Source organism: Theobroma cacao, chromosome 1, assembly GCF_053813885.1.
Source record: "Theobroma cacao isolate CCN51 chromosome 1, ASM5381388v1, whole genome shotgun sequence".
In the NCBI taxonomy this organism is placed as follows: Eukaryota; Viridiplantae; Streptophyta; class Magnoliopsida; order Malvales; family Malvaceae; genus Theobroma; species Theobroma cacao.
Window position 1 is genome coordinate 4702717 of NC_142639.1, and position 21481 is coordinate 4724197.

Sequence of the window (21481 nt, forward strand, 5' to 3'; positions counted from 1 at the left end):
AAAAAAAACATAAAAAATAAAGAGATGTGGGTATTGAAAAAATGAAACCTAACATAATTTAGAAACGAATTAAAAATAAATAAATATTCAATTTGAAACAAACCTCTTTCTTCATTAAAAGAAAAACGAAGAGTTTAACAAGTGGACTTGAGTTTTAAAGAGTTAGGCCTACCTCAAACTTGACTTCTAATTTTCAGATTAGAATAGGTTTAGGCATATGATTTTTTGATACATAGTTTAGGCATATTAATTATATAGTAAAAGCTAGGTTTAAACCCGCCCACGAACAACTCTAAAAGCCAAAAGCAAAAAGAAATGTCAATTTTCCATCAATAAACAAACATTGAATGTTACGAAAGTATTACCTACTCGTAAAGATAAAAGTTTTTTGTACCATCATCAATTAAAATTTAAAAATGAAAATAAATTTTTTTAAATCACAGAAAATTATTTTTTATTACGTAAATCAAAACCTAATAAATTTATTTAAAAAGGCATAAATATCACATGCATCAATAAAACAAGGAAGCACAACTTAGCAGAAAGATAAGATTTTTTAATTAGTGATTGTTATATACAAGAGACCAGAATTTAAATTTTACATGTATCAAACTGTCCTTGTAGTGAAATTTGTGTCTGCTAATAATATTTGTTATTGATTTTACATTTAATAATTTTAAATGTTTAGCTTGCTTTTTTTTAATAAAATAAAGTATTGTATTATTGCTTATTCAGTTATATCAAAGTTTCTTTACTTGACACTTAAACATTTAATTTAATAATAAATACATGTATTTAATCTGTTTCAAGACGATTTGGAAGATATCAACAGAAGACATGTATGGTTAAGTTTGAATTTTTCTTTTAGTAGTTCGGTTGTATTTATTAATATTTGGCGGAATATGGCGTGTGCTAACCAATGGTGTTAGTGCATAGTCCCGCCGTCCAAGTATTTCCAGAAGAGGTGGCTCGATGTCACAAAGCACCAAGCTTAGATGGAAAAAGACATACCAACAAGTTTTCAGAAGTGACAGAGAGCCATCCACGTTGTAAAGACGTGGCCTAGGGAAATACCAAGACAATTTTCTTTCATATTCAATATCCTATATTGAATTGCTTTAATATTTACAGTGAAAATTTAAAATTTCATAAACGAATTTAAAAAGTTACTATGAATTCATTAACCTTCAATTAAATAAATTAATAAACTAAAAAAAATGATTAAAAACGAGCACATATCAATTGTTTAAAACGTTTGTGAAATTTAAAAACTCTACATTCAATGTAAAATAATAATCCTAAATTAATTACTCAAATAAAAAAAAAAAAGCAGCAAAGTTACATGGTGTAGTCATGGTGTAGTCAACAGGTGGACTGGATAGATAACAGATGAATTCCATAAGCCTGAACTGGATAGATAACAGATGAATTCTATAAGTCTGCAAGGAGAGGGCTGCTGTAGACATAACATTCCTTGTGTTTTTAAGTACATGTTTGGTTTAATTTTTTTTTAATTTATTTATCTTTTAAAAGTAAAAATCAAGTCAAACATAAATTTTTTAAAAATTTTTTTAAAAAAATAACTTTTATTTTAAGAACAAAAATTAAAAAAAAAAACTATAAAGAGGAGCTGCTTTTTTTTTTTTTTTATTTTAAAAAATATCTTTATTTATTAAAAATAATTATAATATTATCCTCTAAAAAATACTTTATATGATAATTTTAACAAAAAATATAACTTATAAAAAAAATTTATCAAATAATTTTAATTTAATTTTAAAAGTTATTATTTTTCATAAAAATTTTATAATAACTTTTAAATTTAAAAAAAACCAAACCAAATAGACTCTAAGAACACTTTCATATTTCTAAGAACGCTTTCACTTCCTATGCGACGAGGCTGTAGCAATTAAACTGATTCCTGTTTGATAACTTTCAACTGAAGAAACACACAGCTTCAACTGGATGTAAGGCTGGTGAGTTAAAAAATTGGATATGACACTGTTGAGTTCCCAAAATTTCTATATTTTCCAATAAAAAGACAAAGCAATGATATCCACCACGAAGGCTGTGGTGGGGAACCTTTACTAAATTGTTAAAACATGGTCAAAATTTATGCTGAACCATCCACCTGGGTAGCCTCTTCAGGTCCGCTGTTTGTCTTCCCTTTAGCAGAGTAATACTGTAAAACCATTTTCTATTTTCAACTTATCTGTACAGGAAAATCGACCCTAGATATCGTAGTTGTTGTAATTTACAAAATCCTCGCAAACATAGAACGCACTTCCATCACAGATTGAGGTGGCTCCAAATCTTTTTCCTGGAGTGCATTCCCAAGCATCTTCTGCATCTGTGATGCGAATATTTCATCCAAAATCTGCAGTATGGTGATGCATATGAACAAGGAATAAGCCACAGAGGCCGATGAACAATGGGGAAAATAATTGTATGTGGAAAATGACAAAATAAAAGCATATTCAAATCAATTTATTACGAGAATAAATAGATTTAAAAGCAACTTAGAATAATGTAATAATAACAAATTAAAAGAACTTTCACTGATCACAAGATTAATCAACCGAAATTTTGCAAGATAGTTGAAGATGTTATTAGATATTTTAAATGCTTACATATGAAAAGAATATATAACAAAATTTAATTTAGATATGTCAGACACGTGGATAATTTTCTCCTTGAGGCAGCAGATGTCACAATCATGATTACTCTTAGCTATTCAACTTCTGAAAATATCATTCTTAAATCATGCCAAAAGAAAAGGCAGCAATGGCTTATGCCGTGCAAGCTACCAAGCACAGATATAACAAAAAAGGATGCACCAAAAGCTAATCCAAGCAGATATCTCAGTATCCTGTAGGCAAAGTATTCAGCTCAAGCTGAATATTCAGACTGAAAAAAAAGAAGAAGTAATTGAGTGGTGCAAGTGGGTAAAAAAGAATATCTCAGCATACCAGTGGTAACAAGCCATATTCATAACCATTTACTCCAAGATGGTTATAGTTGAAGCTTTACAGTTTACATATCAAGGAGCTCTGACTGTATCAATCAGACAATGCACCTTAACATCTTCTGGTTAACCCCTCAAATACCCATTTTATACAAAAATGCAATATTATTTTTGCAGTTAATTATATCAAAGCTTTAACAGAATATTTTATCTTCATAGCAAAAGCCCAAAACTTTTCCTGATGGTGATGAAAGTTCGAGTGACTTGCTCGAAATCAAAAGAAAAAATGCCAAGTTCATACAAGGGATCCAATTTTATATCAGAAAGTTCAAAGGTCAAAGTGAGACTTACAGAAATTGCAATCCTTAAGCCCTTATACCAGGACATGTTCTCTCTTCGATTTTCCAAAAAGTGTAGTACATCCTGTGAAAAATAGAGAATATTTCATGATTTTGGTTAAGGCATGCAGATCCAGAAAGTGTAGTACATCCTGTGAAAAAAATAGAGAATAGAATATGGTATATAAATTCATGATTTTGGGTAAGGCATGCTGATATTTGCTAAATGTACCTGCCCCATCCGGTCCCAGAAATTTCGACAGACAATTATGAACACATGAGGTTCAAAGACAGAATTGAGGTTCTCTATCAAGTTTATCAGGAGATCTTTCAAAGGCTGCATTCGACTTCTTACATCTGACTCAACAACATTTTCCTTTGAGTCTTGGATTATCTTCTTCAATTTTGTTGCACTTTGAACTCTTGTCTGCATAAAAATAAAGAAAGAAAAAGCATAAGCAATTATTTGAAAAAGGCATATCGATGCATGGGCATAACAAGTATATACATGTGCATTCATATATGTCCATAATACTAACATTGCCAAATGCATCCAGCTGTGCAAAGACTTGGCATAAGTATCCTTGATACTGTTACCCAAAAAGCAAGCTGGAAAAGAAAAATGGAATCTAAAGCAAGGAGATAGCAATATGAATAAAGTCTGGTCCATATGTCAAGTTACTATTAGGAAAAGGAGTTGAGGATGACTAATGGTAGGAGTCTAAAAAGCATTAAAATAAACCAAAAATAGCATCTGCTGCATTCTAGAGGATACTCACATTCTCTGCAAGTTTCTCCACTATTGCTTGAATATAGTTTCTGAATTCAGCCCTTAGCATCACTGTTATTTCACTGAGACGCTCTCCTGGGATTGCATTTCCACCAGGTGGAGTGCAAGAACACCATGATTTGAACTGGGATTCTATCTTGGAATGCAGTACATAAAGTATCCTTTTCATGGAATTCAAAAGAATTCCCAACTGAAAAATAATCATTTTTCTTTAGTTCTAGGAGATAAAACAGTACAAATCAGAAAAACATGTAAATGAACAAAAGTTTACCTCATCTGAAACAATGTAGATGCTAGCTGTTCCTTTGGTGAATTTGTGAACATATTTGCCAAAAATCTTAGGAGCAAGGCTGTCCTTCAGTGGAGCTAGAACATCAGCATATTGCCTCTCCAAAGCTTTAATAATGGCTCTTTCAACATCTGCAATAGCCTTTTCATAGCCACAAGTACCAAAGAAAATAACTGGTTCACTTCGTACAAAGCAAAATAAACAAGAACAGACACAATAAGGTTAATCATATAAACCTCCATAACTTGTTAATGACACTTCTTTACCAAATTTTGAATTAATTAATGAAAAGTATGAATGCCATAAGTTGTAAATTTCAAACCATTATAATAGTAAGATGCCATATTAAGAGCGAACCTAACAGAACTGTTATGCTGAAACCAGGACTTAAGGTTCAATATCAAAACTTACCTAATTTTATATTACAGGTCCATTTTACAAATTTGATATTACTGATCCATATTCCATAATGTTTACAGCAGTACCAACAAATTATATAAACATAATATGTCATCCACCAAATCCAAGTAAAAAAAATATCAATACTTTGGGATTATGTATGCCATCTCTGTAGTCCATATATGTTTAAATCTGGAAGAACAGTTAATATTCAAGATAAAACAATAGAGCAGATGAACGTACATTTTCCAAGACGATAGTGAATTCTGGCCAGTGGAAAATGATTATTTCATATTCATTCAATGTCTCCATTAGTTGATCATACATATCATCAATGAAAGGAGTCGTTGATTGTTGTGTTTTAATACCAGACCACTTAACCTAAGAGAAATCAATTCCAAGAAAATTGTCATTAAGGGGAAAAAATAGAAAAAGTTTACTAACAATCAATTTTAATCAGTCATTGCACACTTGGTAATCCCCTAGTGTGTGTGTGTATATATATATATATATATACATACATAAATGAGGAGCTCAAATTATATTTCAAGCAATATCAATTATGATTCTCTCAAATGTATAATAAGCAAGTACAAGGGAAAAATGCACAAATGCCCAAGAACTACTTAGCCTGAACCATGACAAAATAAGATAAAAATAAAACTGAATCAACTTCATATGACCTATCATAGACACAGCATTTTCCATCAACTTGATAATGCAGTTACATAAATCCACAACATAAGATTTGTACCTTATCTAGTTTGCATGAATCAAGTAAAGAATGGCGCTTCTCTTCAATCCAACAGGTTATATAAGAGTGAAACAACTCTTTTGCGTCAACTCCCCCTTTAATGGGACTGGAAAATGTCAAAATATCAGAGAAGACTAGAAATCAACAGAAAGTGATTTAAACCAATAGAAATTATATATTAGAACAAGAATAATACAAGTTTTATTATATATATATATATATATATATATATGAGGTAAAAGAAGAAAAAAAATTAAAAAAATTTACTTAATATTCCAGGAAGACAGATCTCTTTGAAAGTCAGCTGTTGCAATAACAAGTTCTATTACAGGTGGAGAGGGGCCAGGAGGGGGGCATGCAACAAGAAATGCTCGCAATTTACTGCAAAGATCCACACTGTATATGGGTGCAGAGAGATTTGGAAGGTCTACAAAACTGCAAAAAAGTCAAATAGAGCACTGACAGATATTAGCACAGAAGAATCCAAGCAGTCTTTTGACAAAGCCAGAAAACATTTGCAAAGAAGGGACAGACCAAAACTCTATGCAATTTTAAAACATTTAAAAGCTTGCATTCACCCAATTTTAACCCTTTTTCCATATTTTAATCTTCCACCTCGAACTGATTTGCATTGCTCTTTCTTATTAACAAGAAATTCTCTCTCTTTTGTGCGCTAAACTTTTAATGCTAATCAGCTACAAGGTACCCTAGATGCTATGTTACTACAACCCTTCATTTATCCTAAAGTACCCATGTCAGAAACCTATCTAAAACCTCAAACTGGACATGGATATGGAATCTTTACTCTCCAAATATAAGGAAAAATGAGTAAAAATTGACACATAACCATGTCCAACATTTGCTCACAAGTTTGAATGCATAGCCATATGTGTAAATAAATTTCAACATAAGAACACATACAGTCATAATAGATCAACAAGGGGGAGGGGGGAAGAAAAAGCCAATTGTGCCAGGACTATAATATTTATTTGGTATATATGATCTCATGAAGTAAGGAGAAAACTCACCTAGGGAGAACATTCTGATTGTGGATCTCTATATCGGTGAAAATTTCATTTTTGATACTCAAAATTAACAATTTCATCTTCTGATAAGAATTTGAAAGAGTCAAGGGATCCATCAATGCACCCTCAGTATTGCTCAAAATAATCTCATCTGTTTCAGCCTGGTGCCTTCTTGACCTCTTTTTTGCAGCAGCCTGCGAGGTTATTGCTAATTCATAAAGGGAACAAACAGGAAAGGAATTTATGAAACCATGACTCTGAAGAAATAAGTCATTTATACCTGAAAATATCCACAGAACTTCAGTTGTGTCTCAGGACTTAATATATCGTGCAATAGGCCATAGAGCTTGACAGCAGGGACCAAGGAAGGAGGTGGTGATCCAGTGGCAGCCCTGAAAACGTCCATCATCCCTGATGGCAACGATTCATCTAATGACTTGTAATTCTCAAAGATCAAAGTTAAAATCTGCTGGACCTGCTCCTCAATTTCCCCTAGGATGCGGTTCTGTTTGATATTACAGTATTATATTAATAAGAAAAAAAAATGAGTTTGTGTTTATTCAAAACATGTATATAAGCTAATGTCTGCATGTATGTGCCTTCGTGTAATTTTCACTGTCATATGCTACAAGATTAAAGGATAAAAATTAAAATGTAACAGAGATGCATCCAAATGTCAATTGAAAGGGGCACATCTGAACTAAATCAAAATTAAGATAAAAATTGAAGAAACATTCTAGTAAGTGACTTGTATATTAGGTGGTGAATCCGAAGATCCAAACTGACAAGAATATGAAAAGCTGTTTACTGTTTGACAATTCTTTTTCTGAGTTGATACTATCTGATTAGCTCAACTTAATAAGAAGAAAGTGACCAGTTATTTTTTAACATACCAGACACATGACATTAAAAACAAATAAAGAGCACTTCAAAAATCAAAGTATAAAAAAAATTGGCTCAAATAGCACACATACCTCTTGGTGACTTAATTTGTGCTTGCTATTGCCCTTCACAGGAGATAGTAATTCATATATCAATGTAAGGCAGTCTTCAGTTGGTGTAGCCACATCCATGACATAAGAAAGGTATCTGCAGCCGAAAAGAAATTCAAACAAAACAAAGCAATTTAAAACTGCCAATGATTACAACATCAACTACCATTGTAGTGCATCTCCATACCTTAACTTGGTATATGCATCTGATACTCCATAGTATGATGCAAATTCCTTCACCAACCACTTCCAAGGGCCATGTAGCAACAAATTTCTTTGCTGAAAGTGCTGAACTTTCATTGCAACTTCCAACAAAAAATCATATGCCACAGTTTCTGCAACAAAGCCACACTAAAAGACAAAAAAAAGTCAGTCTTACTGGCACTTCTAATGTAGTTGTTTTTTGCCATCATGCTTCAGTTCAAATAGTAAAAAGGTAGCTAGTGGCCAAGACATTAATAACTATAAATCTACCAGTTAAATAAAAGAAAAATTAAAATTAAAAAAAAAAACTTAAGTGGAGTCATTTTAAAATTTATTGGATGACTACGTTGCATGTACCTTAATATTATTCTCCTCTTGACTGGTTGAATAGTGTATATACAGTTGAATTCTGCCAACGAGTTCATGTTCTGGCTCATGAAATAATGGCCACCATCGAAGCTTGTCACCCTGCATAACCAATGTTTTAAACTTTCAGCGTAACCATCTGCCTTCCTACCTAAGCCTTAAAGACTAGGCACTTATTCAAAAAGTCCTTACAGGGTCATCAGCAATAGAAACCACTTGTGCTAGTACATGACCACAATACTGCCCCTTGGAGTCATGAACTTTGACAATCAAATCATCACCAAGACCATCAGGTAAGCTGTGTGGCAAAATATCAGGAAAGTAATTTCAACACAGTATGAAGCAGGGAAAAAAGTATTACGAAAGCAAGCCTTTTGGAGAAGTGAAGGGAAAGGATATGGGGGAGGTAAAGATATATAAGAGGCCAGAGAAGCTACATACAACATATGGGTTTCACTGGATCCTGGTTGCATTCTGATCGCATCCTCTTCAGATGAACTTTTCAATTTCAACAAGCAACAGTATGTTTCTGAGAATTAAAATTATCACCTTAAGTTAGATAGTGCAAAAAGCAAGTACAAAATCAATCTGTCAAGAGATAATGCACCTGAAAATAGTATCCTATTCTTGGAGACTAATCATCAACAACAACAACAACAACAACCTAAGCCTTCTCAATATTCCTGTTGGTGGTAAAATAGATCCTATTATGCAAATCATGCTCTACTTAGGACCATATCCTTGCTAAGAACATTTAATGCAAGGTCTCATGTATTGACATACATTCCTATAACTAGAGTGTTATCAGATAACCAAAACAATTAATTTATTCCTCAATGGCCTTCTTATTCTCAGCCAGCTAAAGTACAACTACAAACTTAGAGTGAGAGCAAGTCACCTCAGAAAGTACTTTCTCTTAGTTCAAATTTCTCCAAATATTATATGGTTTTGCTTACTTGATATGATAAAAGCTTTATTGAAAAAACTTCTCACACAATGATGATGAAGGTGAAACAAATCCCCTTGCAACCCCCCAGTGTAAAATATCAGAGTGCTGACTGTAACTTTAGTTACCATAGCTAGATATTTGCAATCACTAAGGACAGGTTCTATTTTGCACTCCGTCAATGAAATTAAATTGAGGAAACAAAGGCAGTCATCTAAACATTCAGAATGAAACATTACAGTAGTTACATGTGTGGCATTTTGCTTCCTGTAACTCACATGTATCAGACAAGTTGCCGCAGGGTGCTGCAGGTGATAGCTGCTATGGATACCTAAGCAGCATTTCACCCTGGTCAAGTTATTTCTTAAACATTAACTATTTACTCCTTGATAGTGCCAAAGATTCACATAATTGGTACCAATTGTTGAGATCATTAAAAGATGAGTTTGACATGTCTTCATATACCACAACATTAATTCACTAAAATTATGGAGTAACTGTAGAGACTACCACATTAATGTTAGTGATACATTCTTTCTAGGAAACTTTAAGGAGTTATTAGGTGATAATGAGAGAAGCAACAAATATTAGGAGAAACATCATGACCAAGCAAAGGATGTTGAAACCACTGAACTGTATGGACATCGGATATGTTCAAGAGTAATAAATACCCTGATTACCAATTTGTCTACCATGTCATAGTATTGGCCTCATCGCAGTAGATTTCTAAATCATTGTCAGTGATGCAGATGTCTGATCTTGATCAAACTACTCTAGAATCATCAAGTATGCAAGTGATTGCCGTTTCAAACAAAAAAACAGCATTAGATGTTAAAACTTGTTGACTACGTCAAGCAAACAAACATTAGTAGTGCTAAATATCAAATCATAAAAGGGGTTTAAATACCTGGAACTACTTCATATGATGTTGAACTGCTGCGAAAAGTAGTCACACCAGTTTTCAAGAGCTTGGTGACCTGTTTTATATACTGACCACTTGCCTGCAGATAAGCTAGACTTTGCCTTGAAAGAGAACCATTTACAGGAGTATTGGGAGTCACACGAACTTTCCGAAGTGCTTCCCATCCAGAATACAACATTGAGTTTACATTGGAGAAATGTTGATGAAGAGATTCCATCTTTACTATAGAAAGATTGCAGCCAGGAGGAGGGTCTAAACCCATTTTTACTTTACGCACTGTCAAACAGGAAGAGGATAAAATTTGTAGGCTAAAAAATGCAAAATGTACTAAAGACTTGGTGAAATACTTTTGGAAACATGACAGTACCTTGCACTTTCATTTTGCCAATGGTCTTCTTCGATTTACGAGCTGCTGCCTCACTGACTAACTCAGAAGATTGTTTTGCCAACAGCTCTTCTTCTGGTTGCAATAATACCTGCTGTAAACTAGAAATTTAAATCAAATAGTCAGAGACAGGCAGTCAAAGTCAAGCAGCAAAAAAACTATATTCAGCAAGCATTACATCATAAAGCAGTAGCAAGACCTGCTTAAGTTAACAAATAAGAGCATGATGTGAATGTGTGGCATATCCAAATACAGGCAACAAAGTTTGAACCTTGCATGCACAGATGCACAAATGAAGGCATGTGCACTCACATGAACACTGGGCTTTTCTACAAAGTGCTCTGGTTAAGATGCAATAAATCTGGTTGTATGTATGTAGTACATCCTAAAAATGCTTATTTACAGAATGGATATTAACAAATTCATGGCTAACCATCAACTTCTGTCTATTCCTTCAACGGTAAACAAAGAAAACCTACATATATTTAGCAACTTTACCCTGCTGGTTACGTTGGACATGAAATATTTTCCAAGAATCAAATCACCTCTATGGTTTTTTGATCAATCATGAGTGATAACCACCCCACATCGCAAATTCTTCCAAAGATTATAACATGTTTTCTGATGGAAGGCAAGGAGCTAACCATGACAGCAGTACCACATGGTAAGCCCACTTCCATCAATCCTTATATAAAACCCCATATTTCATAATGTGCATAATAAATCATATTTTCATCCCAGAAAGCAGATCAAGTTATTAGAACTACACTATCAGATCAGTTTCAATCAACTAATCTTAGTTTCCATTCAAGAGTTATCCTGGTGTCTTTTATCACATATTAACCTTTAATCAACAATGCACAAGTGCCAGCACCCGAGCATGTGGCTCAATGGTAGGTGTATGTATCCCCCTGCTCAAAGAGCTGGGTTCAAATCTCCCTTCCCACAAATAATGTATAAGTACCAAAAATAGATACAAAAGAAACAAAGAAGGGAATATATGCACCCACCCAAATGCTTTCCGCAACTGTAAACATTCACCATTCAAGAAGTAGGGAGCTTCTTCTGTGCAACCTTTGGCCCATGAATTTAAGCATAAACGAACACATGCATCATAAGACAGCACTGTGCACCATGGGCCAAGCCCACTGGAACAGTTTAATCAATGCAGTCAGTTGTCTAAACTGTACGAAAGTATAATGTCTAAACCAAGAGAAATGTGTGCTTAGCTTAGCTATTTAACGAACCTTGCATGAAAAATGGGGTGACGAGTGGTTAAACTACTAGCAGATTCATCAACTCCTCCACTGTCTGCAGTCCTGTAACACATAATTGCATGATTGTAGTGTCTTGATGACTTTTGGTTTATAACAGCAAGGCAACTAGGGTAGAGATGTAGACATACACACCTGACAGATGGGTTGAGAATCTCATCCCTGGTGTTATCCTGAACAATGGTATCATCATAAGAAGGCTTCTTTTTTTGCATTCTTCCATTATGAAAAACCTACATGCACTTAGATAGTTGAGTACAACACAAAGTGTAATGACTTTAGATTAACAATAAAATTAAGTCAAGCATCACAGAAGTCTCTTATTTCAATCTTATCAATTCCAGATTGCACATGTATTCAAGTTACAAAATACCTCTTAATAAAGCCATTTAAACATCTTCAGGCCCGTAACCGGTTCAAGCAATTAGAAAGTTCAGAAAATTAACACTTGGGATGTTAAACCCCAGGTGGCCTACCCATTGACCTGGTGGTATCACCCAATATATCTTGCATTAGGAAAAAAAAGGCTACATATATCCCTAAATTTGTATAACCAAGAACAAAAAGGAAAAAAAAAATGCCAAGTAATTTTCAACTTTAAAGCTTCAGTGGCACAAATTAAGCAACTTAATCAAATGAACAACAACTTAACAAAGAAAAAGTAAAAGGAGGAACCTAATGAAAAAAGCAAATTTCTGAGAAAGGACATACTAAAACCTAGCTGTAACAGAATGCTAGCATCACAATGCACTGATCCACAGAGTACTGAAAAAGCTTTTGCATCCAAAACAAGTTCATTGAAAGATGCAAACCTGTTTAGATGTTATTTCATTGCGTACCCTAGAAGTAACAGTAGAAGAATAACTCTCTGTATTATATGCTTCTCTATGAGGTGCAACACCATCACTGCTTCTATACTGCATAAATGAAACTTCAGTGCTACTGGCAGAATTTGACAATTGCTCTTCTTGACTGTCAGGCTTCCCAAAAGGGTTCCCACCACAAACCCGTGCTGGTCTCTGAGCACTATTTCCTAGTTTCAGCTCAATTTTACTATTACCACAAGCCTCCAATTTCTGCGAGGAAGCAGCACGTGTAGCAGCTGCAACAGTTGGCACCTTATCATCTTGTGGAGATGATATGAATGAGTACTGCCTGTCATAAGGACACTCATCTGAATCAGATGACGTGTCCATGTCTGATCCTGAACCACCATCATTGCCACTAACAGATATTCCCCCAGACACTGGAATTACACCTGAAGATATATGTCCATTATGGAATTTCGCTGGAGGCAATCCAGAGTGCCATCCAGCATTTCTTAAACTGGGAATAGGATCAGGTCTTTGTCTCGCAGTCATTGCCATACTAAAAACATCTCTGCTCTTGGCACCACCCCCCTAAAACAAGTTTAAAACATTAAGATCAGACTCTCCAGCACCTCAGACCACACTCAAACTACTGTAAACATTAACATCACTAAACACCGAAATATATATTCACATAAAGATATGTTTGCACCAAATACCTAAACAAACGCACAGATATATGAATCTGCAAGTATATAATCGAAATGACTCACCTCGCGAACCCATCTTAGCACATCATTGTCAAGGCCTCGCGTGAACATTGTAGTATAGTTTCTTCTTCTTCACCTAAAATCCAACAATTGAGAGAGATTTTAACACCCAAACTACAATTGAAGAACTAATAAGCCAAGACACACAAGTAAAAGAGCAAAAGCAAACTAAATCGCTCATCAAAAACTAGCACACTCCAATGCGGCGTCTTTTCTATCTGTCTTGCCAGCCAAGCAGTGTGGTAAAAAACAAAAGTCCAATACTCCATACGAAAAACTCGAACTTTACCAAAACCAGCAAAAGAAAAAAAAAATAATCCAAAATGTAAAAGCCTCACTTTGTTTAATTGTTATTTGATACATCAAAGGAAAATCAACGGAAAAAGGTAGAAAAAACTATAAGTTGCCACCGGCATTTTTATTTTGTTAGAGAATTCCCACCAACCAAACAGACAAAATAAGATTCTGTAATTCGACTTCACATGCCAATCAGTGATCAGAGAGTACAAACAAACCAATTGCTAAAATCCCATTTGTGCTTTAATGATCAAACAAGCAAAAGGGTATCACAAAAACTCAATAAAATGCCGCCGACCAAAAGAAAAAACTTGACTTTTTCTACCAAGTTTAGTAAAAGAGAGAGAAGAGATGAAGAATTACTCACACAAAGAGTAAGGAGAATGGGAATGCTAGTGAGAGAATTAAAGAGAAAAAAACAATAATTGGTCTTGTTCCACTATTCAAACAAACATTCTTCTCTGCTTTATAGAAATTTATTATAATTATTCTTTTCTTCAAATAGAAAAAAGTTTTTTTTTTTTTTTTTTAAGTAAGAAGAATGAAGAATCAGTATTTGAAGACAAAGTTTAGGAGTTTGCCGATCCTAGGACGACAACATAAAACCAACGGAGAGGCGTAAAATTAACGTGAAATTGACGTGGCAAGCAGAAGCGCGCCCCGTTAGAACGGTCGAATTATTTGATTTTTTTTTTTTAATTTTTTTGGATGGTGCTTCGTTTAGTTTGGATCGGTTGCACACACGATTTGCGGTACCATGGGTTGCTTTACGAAAATTAGTGGGTCCCAGTGGACCCCCAATATTAGAGTTTTGCTTTCAGTCCTCAGTGGGAGTGTGCTGTATGCCCATTGGTCACTGGCTTTCCGCGCTAAATAAGACTTACTCGTTAAGAAACACCAAAAAAGAAAAAAAAGAGTAAGAAAATAAGAAAAAGAAAAGACAAAGCTTTATTACGTTATTATTATAACTTATAAAGTTTAGCTAATTAGCTTTAAAATATAATAAAATAAAATTAGAGTAGCTGTATATTCTAAGTTAGAACTACAATCTTTTTTTTTTTTGGTTTTGTACAATATGATAGGATTGGCAAGATATGCTTAGGGTGGGGTTTAGAGGATGGATTAAAGAAGAGAGCTTGGGTCTTGGTGCCTATACACTGCTCTTCAACAAAGACTTTATGACTCATGAAAATTCCTTTACACATATGTCACAGACAGAGCATGTGATGGGAGTGACTTCTTGAGATATGGCGAGCCATCTTAGACTCTCTCAATTTTCCATAACGAGGCGTTTTGACTAATTTCTTCACTCTAGTAAAACACTTATCATACGATTTAGTTGACGAAATAAATAAAAATAAAATAAAATAATTATTATTTAATTTAATATGACAAAGAGAATAAGATAATAATAATTATTATGATTTATTGTAATATTTGGTTGATAACAATAATTTTGAAATAAAAAAATAAAAAAAATAAAAAAATATTTTATTATTTATATGATATTTTATTTTTTATTAAATTTTTTAAATATTAATAATATAAAATTTAATTAAATATTAATAATTAATAATTTAAATATTAATATTTTATTTAATTTAATATATTATTATGATTAATTTTATTTTTAAAATATTAATAATTGATAATTTATTTAAAATATTAATAATTGATAATTTCAATATTAATATTTTATTTTATTTAAATATTATTATGATCAATTATTTTATTTTATTTTAGAAAATTAATAATTGATTATTTATTTAAAATATTAATAATAGATAATTTAAATATTAACATTTTTATTTAATTTAAATAGTATTATATTAATTTTTTATTTTATTTTTTTATTTTTTAAATATTAATAATTGGTAATTTATTTAAAATATTAAGAATTGATTATTTAATTATTAATATTGTTTATATAATTAAAATGATATTATGTTATTTATTTTTAATTTATTTTTTTAAATAGGAATAATTTATAAATTATTTTATTAATAATTGATAATTTAAATATTAATATTTTTATTTTATAATGTAATATTAATATTTTATTAAAAGTTGGAATCAAGTGAGAGAAAGAGGAGAGAGAAAAAAATAATATTTTATACAAATGAAGTTGTAATTTTTTAAATTTGTAAGAGATATTTTTGTCTTTATCAAAATTTGAAGTTATTCATCAACCATAGAATAGTTAATATCATTGGATAGGGTGGTATTAGTTATTCCTTAACTTTAAAGGATTTTGAGGAATAGTCATTTTTATGAAATGACTATTCCTTGAACCCTTTTTCAACCAAATAAAGCAACCAAAATTCTTTGAGAATAAAACTATTCCCCCCAACTAAACATGCTATTAATATATATATATATATATTAACAAATACGAATGCAGTATGTTGTTAAATTTGGTTAGATTTGGCATCTTTAATTTGTGGTATTGACAATCCGTATAACAATTGCTCTGACTTTTATTTAGATTCTATTCAACACATTTAAATCACAACAAATTGTCAAGAATTTGTTGAAATACAATTAATTTCTGCCATTAATAATTGTCGGCTGTCACTGTTGCAGCTTAATGATTAGATAACCGTAGCAGTGGATCTGATCCTAATTTCCACCCTATTTTTATAATCTTGCACCGTGAAATAGAGCAGTGAGAACCCCTCCCTCCCTCTCTCTCGCAATAACATGCATAGCCATAAGGTGTTTCCTGATTTCTGCATCTAGCTTGGCTTTTATTTGATCATCAACAAAATCATACAAGATGATTGGAACAGACAACCAGTTGTTGATCAACCATTGCATATATACATACACGTGCACGAATGCGTGTGTTGAATAACCATTGCCAACGAAAGAAGTAAATGGATACCATAGAAAAACAAACCAATAAATCCTTATCTTGATGCTTTGACTTTCGTCTAATTATTGACATATTTGTACACTAAGCGCCTAAATATCAACTAGAGAAAATATTCAACTCTGCATTTCATCTTTCTATGTAACAAACAACTCGGGGTAAATCAAAAATAGATCCCACATCAATCATCATCTGAGCCAAGGACCTCCTGCTTAAGGTCTTCAATTTTAGCAGCCAACTCCTCCCTGTTTTTCTGCCAAATGCATAATCAAAAGAATTAGAAATTCTCTTCGTCATTTGGGGATTCTTTACAATATCAATCACTCAAATTGCTACCTTGAATAACAGGTACCGTGAGCCGAACCAGAGTGAGTAGCCAAGACCCACAATTTCCATCAACTTCGGGAACTGAATGTTACAATATAAATCATCATTCAAAAGAAATATAAATATCTTATTTATGATCCAGAAACTCAGATATCACAGAAATTTTTAAAACATACCAATGGAATTGAGTCAATAGCACTGACAACAGCTGAAGCTAGCCACAAAGCAACCAAGGCGCCACTTCCATATAATATAATTGAATTTGCATCTTCAGAGTCAAGCTGCAAGCATTTAATGATCAAGTCATCAGTACCTCAAACCATGGCAAACCAAAAGAATTTATAAAAATAAAGCAAATCAACTAAACTCTGAAATTAAAAATAAACATAGTATTGAGAGCAACACTGTGTTTCAAATCATCCTCTTCTTACATCAACCATATTATTCTCTCTCATTACATTGAAATGATCAAAATTAAAATAAAACAAAGAGAAAGAATACCGAAAAAAAAAGACAGGGCATAAGAATAAAAAAAAAAATCAACAGTAACAGATGAAGAAACACTCTTCAAAGAGAACATTACAAAGAAAAAATAATGGGTCAGTGATGCAAAAAATTTAAAAAAGAAATAAAGGTTGAGGAAGTACTTAAGCCTAGGATCAAGAACTTGAAATAAATCAGGCAAAAATCTAAACTGGCAAGCAGCAATGAAGCAGCTTTGAGGAAATAATGTCGGAGAGAGAGACAAGCAACAGACAAACTCCATAGATTGAGTTGCTCAGGAAAGAATCAAGGAAGAAAACCTTCTAATGCAAAAAGGGGCAGCCAAAACCATGACGAAAGAGATACAAAAAACTTTTAAAAAAAATCATACTGCCCAGATAACAACCAACTTCGACCTCATTGTTGACATCTCAGCCAGAAATGGCCCTAACTTTCATCAAATTTAGTGATCATCCATAAAAACATTTGCACCCTAAAGAGAGTGAAATTTTTTATAAATGGGAATTAAAAAAAAACCCTAAATCTTGCTCTGAGGAAGTATATGAATTTAAACAAATTGTGTTGCTCAGGTAACCGCTCAGATTGACATGGTTGTCAATGTTTCATAAAAAATTTCATAAATTCTAGTAGTCATCACGGCAACCAATTTGCATATTCATTGAAGAAACAATTGAACACTTTTAGTAAATAAAACCCAAAACAAGGCAAAGAATAAAAGGGTGGATCTAACCTTAGCTACCAAGGATTTGGGGCAAAATTTACAAGTACTCATGGAAAAGTGAGAATTTAAAATGAAGCTATGTGATACACGTATGAAATAGCTTCAAAGGCCTAAGACTAAAACAGAAAAGAACATATAGGTAAAAGAGAAGCAGAACAATAATTCAATTAAATTCAAGCAATTAACAGTGCAAAGTAAAAGAAAAACAGAAAAGTTATGGTAACCAAGAGAAAGAGAGATAGAAAGAGTTCGTATGTTCTGAAAAGGGAAAATATGTTGCTCAGACAACAATTCACATGAAAATGGTTGTCACTGTCTAACAAAGAATTACCCTTTGACCAAATTTTGATGGTTATGACAGTAAAAATTTGCATTTGAGAAGACAGGCAATAATTTAATGAATGGAAATATCCAAAACAAGGCATAGGTAGCAAAATGATTTAGTGATACAAAAACTTGACAATATTTTATCCTTGGAGGGAACATTAAGTGAGAACAGGTATTAGCTTATCATGTTGCTCAGGTAACCGCTCAGTTCGACAAAGTTGTCGACTCTTCATCAAGTATTTACAATATACTTTAACTAATTCTGATACTCATCATGGCAACCGTTATAATTTTAATTGAAGAACTGGAGAAAAAACATAATAAACAAAACCTCAAAACAATGAGGGGAACAAAAGTGATTGACTGCAACCAAAATTGGAAAATGGCTCTTGTTATCAAAAAGGAACGTGGGGGTAAGAAGAAATGGCAGCTGACAGAAAAACAAGTTAATACCAACCAAGAATTTTGAGTGGGAAGAAACAAATAGCTTATCACCAAAACATCCAATCAGAACACAAAACATAATAAAGGACACAAAAGTAGGAAATATATAAAACAATTAAGTCACTAGGTTGCTCAGGTAACCGCTCAGGATCAACACAATGGTCGAAGTCTCATCAAGCATTCAACAAATGCCATTCAATGATTCCAAAACCTCATCATTGCAACCAAATTTGACAACAAAAAGTAACATCAAAAGGCCAAAAAATTTTCTTTTCTCACTTAGTAACATAACTAACGAGGTTAAAAAAATAACTCTGATGTTTCTTTTTGTCAATTCATTCTAATGCCAGAAAAGCACCTTCCAAATGATTGAACAATTAATTGTTAGACAACTCATAAATGTTTCCTTACAATTTGATAACATGCCATTTAATTATATGTAAGATCAAACAAGCAATGAATTTTATGTTTCTAAACAGTGCATCTCAGCAAAACACAAGTAATCAACCTTCGTTTTCTTTTCTCTTTATATTCAGAAATTAACCTTTCACATCACAAGTATAATAGAAACGATGATGCATATTGAAACAGTGTAAAGTGAGTAAGCAATGGGAAAACCTTTGCTTTAAGGTTCTCCAAAAACTGAAATATTTGCGATTCCACATCGACACCCGACTCTTCTTTAGGTTCTTCCGGCGGCAGCTTCTCATTGTATTTATTCTTCTCCATCGCCGGAACTTCTTCCAATGTGACCACGCCGTCCCGATCATCACCGAAAAATCTATTCGGACCGGTCGAGGAGGTTTCTTCGGATGTTGTTGCTTTAGGCAACGGGCTGTTAAAATACAAAACCCCTACAAAGTCGAAAAAAAAAAGAATAATTATTACCCTAGTAATATTTTTTTAATTAAGAAGTGTAGCTTTCCACTTTCTAATATATTAAAAAAAATTCCTAAACAGTACTCCAAGAACAACATATCAAAAGAAAACAAAAAATGAGGTAAAAGAATGAAAAAGGCAGATGAAATAAGGAACAAAAAGAGAGGCTAGGGTTTTTGGATTTCTTACGGGAACGGAGGCCGCGGGCGCTGGAGCGAGAAAGCGGTGGTTGGTGGAGAGAGAGAGGGGTTTTAGAGGGAAGAGAGAGAGTTGGGGTCAGGAATCTGACGGCAGGTAGAGTGGAAATGGGTTGGGTGAGGCTCGTACAGAGCTCCATCTTTCTGAGTGAAAAGAGGAGAGTGAAGCTTGAAGTTATGAGAGAAATGCGACTCTGGAAGTGCACAGTGGAGAATTTTAGTATTTATTAAGGGTGGCCTGCGGTCTTTTAGGTCTAGGGTTGTCCTTCCTTGTTTCGGTAATAAGAAGTTTAGAACCAATATTTACAACTTTTTATTGTTTTCAATGTTCTTAAGCAGCCAAATAAACAAATCTTAAGCCTAAACGACAGCGTGTTACTGTTATTTCCTTTCTTCTCCAATTTTTGAGATATAGCAAATAATGTCTATCCTCCGATTTTTTTATAAGATATAATAATTTAAAGTGTTTATGAATTATTTTAAAAAATTTATATAAAATTTTACTTTTGTTTAATTAAATTTTTTTGTTTTTTTTTAATAGTCAAATAATAATTGATAGTTAATTAATCAAAATATCACTGATTATTTATATCTCACTCTATGTTGACGTAAAAAATAAAAATATTATATAATCATATTATCATGTCAAAATTTTTAAAAAAATATATAAAATATTAATATTAATTATCAATTATATATGTTACAAAGTAAACATTAAATATGACATAGATGAAGTATATTTTTTTTGTTAGAAGAAAAAAATTTAAATTTTATTTTTAAAATAAAAATTTTATAGTAATTAATAAATAAAATACTCTGAAATACATATTTTTTTAATCCTATAGCAAGAGTTCTGAGATGGAAGTGAATCTTCCCATTTAAGTTTTTGGGCAGATGTGAGCCCATTTCAATCTGATGCCATTTCGAAAAGAGCCTTGGAAGCCACTACGAGCCCACTTCAATCCAATTCCAAAGAGGAGCCTTGGCTGCCTGCCTTGGACCGAGTGTATGCTTGCAGCAACACGGAACCAAAGAAATTTAGGGCTGAGGCCTGGGGGAAAATCTAGGCTAATAGGGAATGCATGGACATACATCAAATAAATTTTAATGGAGATGGTGTCAGCACTTTGTTCCTTGCAACCGGTTTTCCAGCTTTCTTTAGGCAGGAGAATTATCTCACTCGTTAAAAACAAAGAATAGACTTTCTGCAAAAGAAACTAATTCTGGTTCGTTTGGTCCTTACTATGAATTTTGAATGAGTTTCAGGCCTCATGGTGGTTCCTGACTACTGGCTTCCCCCCTTGGTTCTTGAGCACCTGGGTTTCAAAATAATAACTGTTGAACCACTACATTTGCAGCAATGACAATTGTTAATCCCCCTGAACATTATTCAATATAATTTGCAGAGATGAAAGGACATTGGTTCTTTGGAAGCTTGGGCTTTTTATGAACGTGAACAGAGCTTTGTGTTTATTGGATATTAATGTTACAAATATCAGTTTGATGTGAATGAAATTGTTGAACATTCTGATTTTTTTTTCTTTCTTTTATCCTCAGCAAAGAGGAAACCATTTGCGGTTCAGTACAGCTTGATCGAGGAGTCCCACAAAGGACAGCTTTCTCATTATTCAACTGCGAACTCAGTATACCTAACTTCCGCTTAAGAAGTTTCGTACAGTTTTCAG

At 33.0% G+C, this 21481-nt stretch overlaps 2 protein-coding genes and 3 non-coding genes across 6 annotated transcripts; all 5 read right to left on the bottom strand.

The window, feature by feature from the left end:
• Positions 1-1903: 1903 nt before the first annotated feature.
• On the bottom strand, positions 1904-14037 carry LOC18611477 (uncharacterized). Of its 2 annotated transcripts, none has more exons than XM_088802925.1 (23): positions 13893-14037; positions 13232-13304; positions 12489-13049; positions 11785-11882; positions 11623-11694; positions 11386-11523; positions 10358-10476; positions 9976-10266; positions 8564-8651; positions 8315-8420; positions 8114-8224; positions 7740-7903; positions 7535-7649; positions 6841-7065; positions 6564-6754; positions 5803-5970; positions 5536-5641; positions 5025-5162; positions 4365-4523; positions 4083-4283; positions 3536-3730; positions 3317-3388; positions 1904-2377 (listed from the first exon to the last, which is right to left on the bottom strand). In XM_088802925.1, the coding sequence occupies exons 2-23, from the start codon at positions 13277-13279 to the stop codon at positions 2255-2257; spliced, it is 3489 nt and encodes a 1162-aa protein (XP_088659051.1). In that variant the 5' UTR covers positions 13280-13304; positions 13893-14037; the 3' UTR covers positions 1904-2254. The 2 variants fall into 2 exon arrangements, with proteins under 2 accessions (XP_088659051.1, XP_017969636.2); XM_018114147.2 differs by having other exon boundaries at positions 12462-13049.
• Positions 14038-16413: 2376 nt separating this feature from the next.
• LOC18611478 (CURVATURE THYLAKOID 1D-like protein) lies at positions 16414-20073 on the bottom strand. Its single transcript, XM_007047750.3, has 5 exons — positions 19789-20073; positions 19339-19574; positions 16901-17005; positions 16734-16805; positions 16414-16650 (listed from the first exon to the last, which is right to left on the bottom strand). The coding sequence occupies exons 1-5, from the start codon at positions 19934-19936 to the stop codon at positions 16579-16581; spliced, it is 633 nt and encodes a 210-aa protein (XP_007047812.2). The 5' UTR covers positions 19937-20073; the 3' UTR covers positions 16414-16578.
• Positions 17790-17870, bottom strand: LOC148764450 (small nucleolar RNA snoR128). The gene has a single exon (XR_016024336.1). It is a non-coding gene; the product is annotated as a small nucleolar RNA snoR128 (small nucleolar RNA).
• On the bottom strand, positions 18465-18557 carry LOC148764451 (small nucleolar RNA snoR128). Its single transcript, XR_016024334.1, has one exon. It is a non-coding gene; the product is annotated as a small nucleolar RNA snoR128 (small nucleolar RNA).
• LOC148764452 (small nucleolar RNA snoR128) lies at positions 18849-18944 on the bottom strand. The gene has a single exon (XR_016024335.1). It is a non-coding gene; the product is annotated as a small nucleolar RNA snoR128 (small nucleolar RNA).
• Positions 20074-21481: the final 1408 nt, after the last annotated feature.

What these genes read in the sequence shown, in the direction of transcription:
- LOC18611477 (XM_018114147.2), bottom strand. Translation starts at nt 13,279, where the DNA reads ATGTTCACGCGAGGCCTTGACAATGATGTGCTAAGATGGGTTCGCGAG. An exon ending in TCCAGTGAAACCCATATGTT is followed by an intron (nt 8,421 to 8,563) that starts GTATGTAGCTTC and finishes TTTGCCACACAG; the next exon opens with CTTACCTGATGGTCTTGGTG. An exon ending in ACAAATTAAGTCACCAAGAG is followed by an intron (nt 7,066 to 7,534) that starts GTATGTGTGCTA and finishes AATATCAAACAG; the next exon opens with AACCGCATCCTAGGGGAAAT.
- LOC18611478 (XM_007047750.3), bottom strand. Translation starts at nt 19,936, where the DNA reads ATGGAGCTCTGTACGAGCCTCACCCAACCCATTTCCACTCTACCTGCC. An exon ending in TGGAGAACCTTAAAGCAAAG is followed by an intron (nt 17,006 to 19,338) that starts GTTTTCCCATTG and finishes AAATGCTTGCAG; the next exon opens with CTTGACTCTGAAGATGCAAA. An exon ending in CTATTGACTCAATTCCATTG is followed by an intron (nt 16,806 to 16,900) that starts GTATGTTTTAAA and finishes TGTAACATTCAG; the next exon opens with TTCCCGAAGTTGATGGAAAT.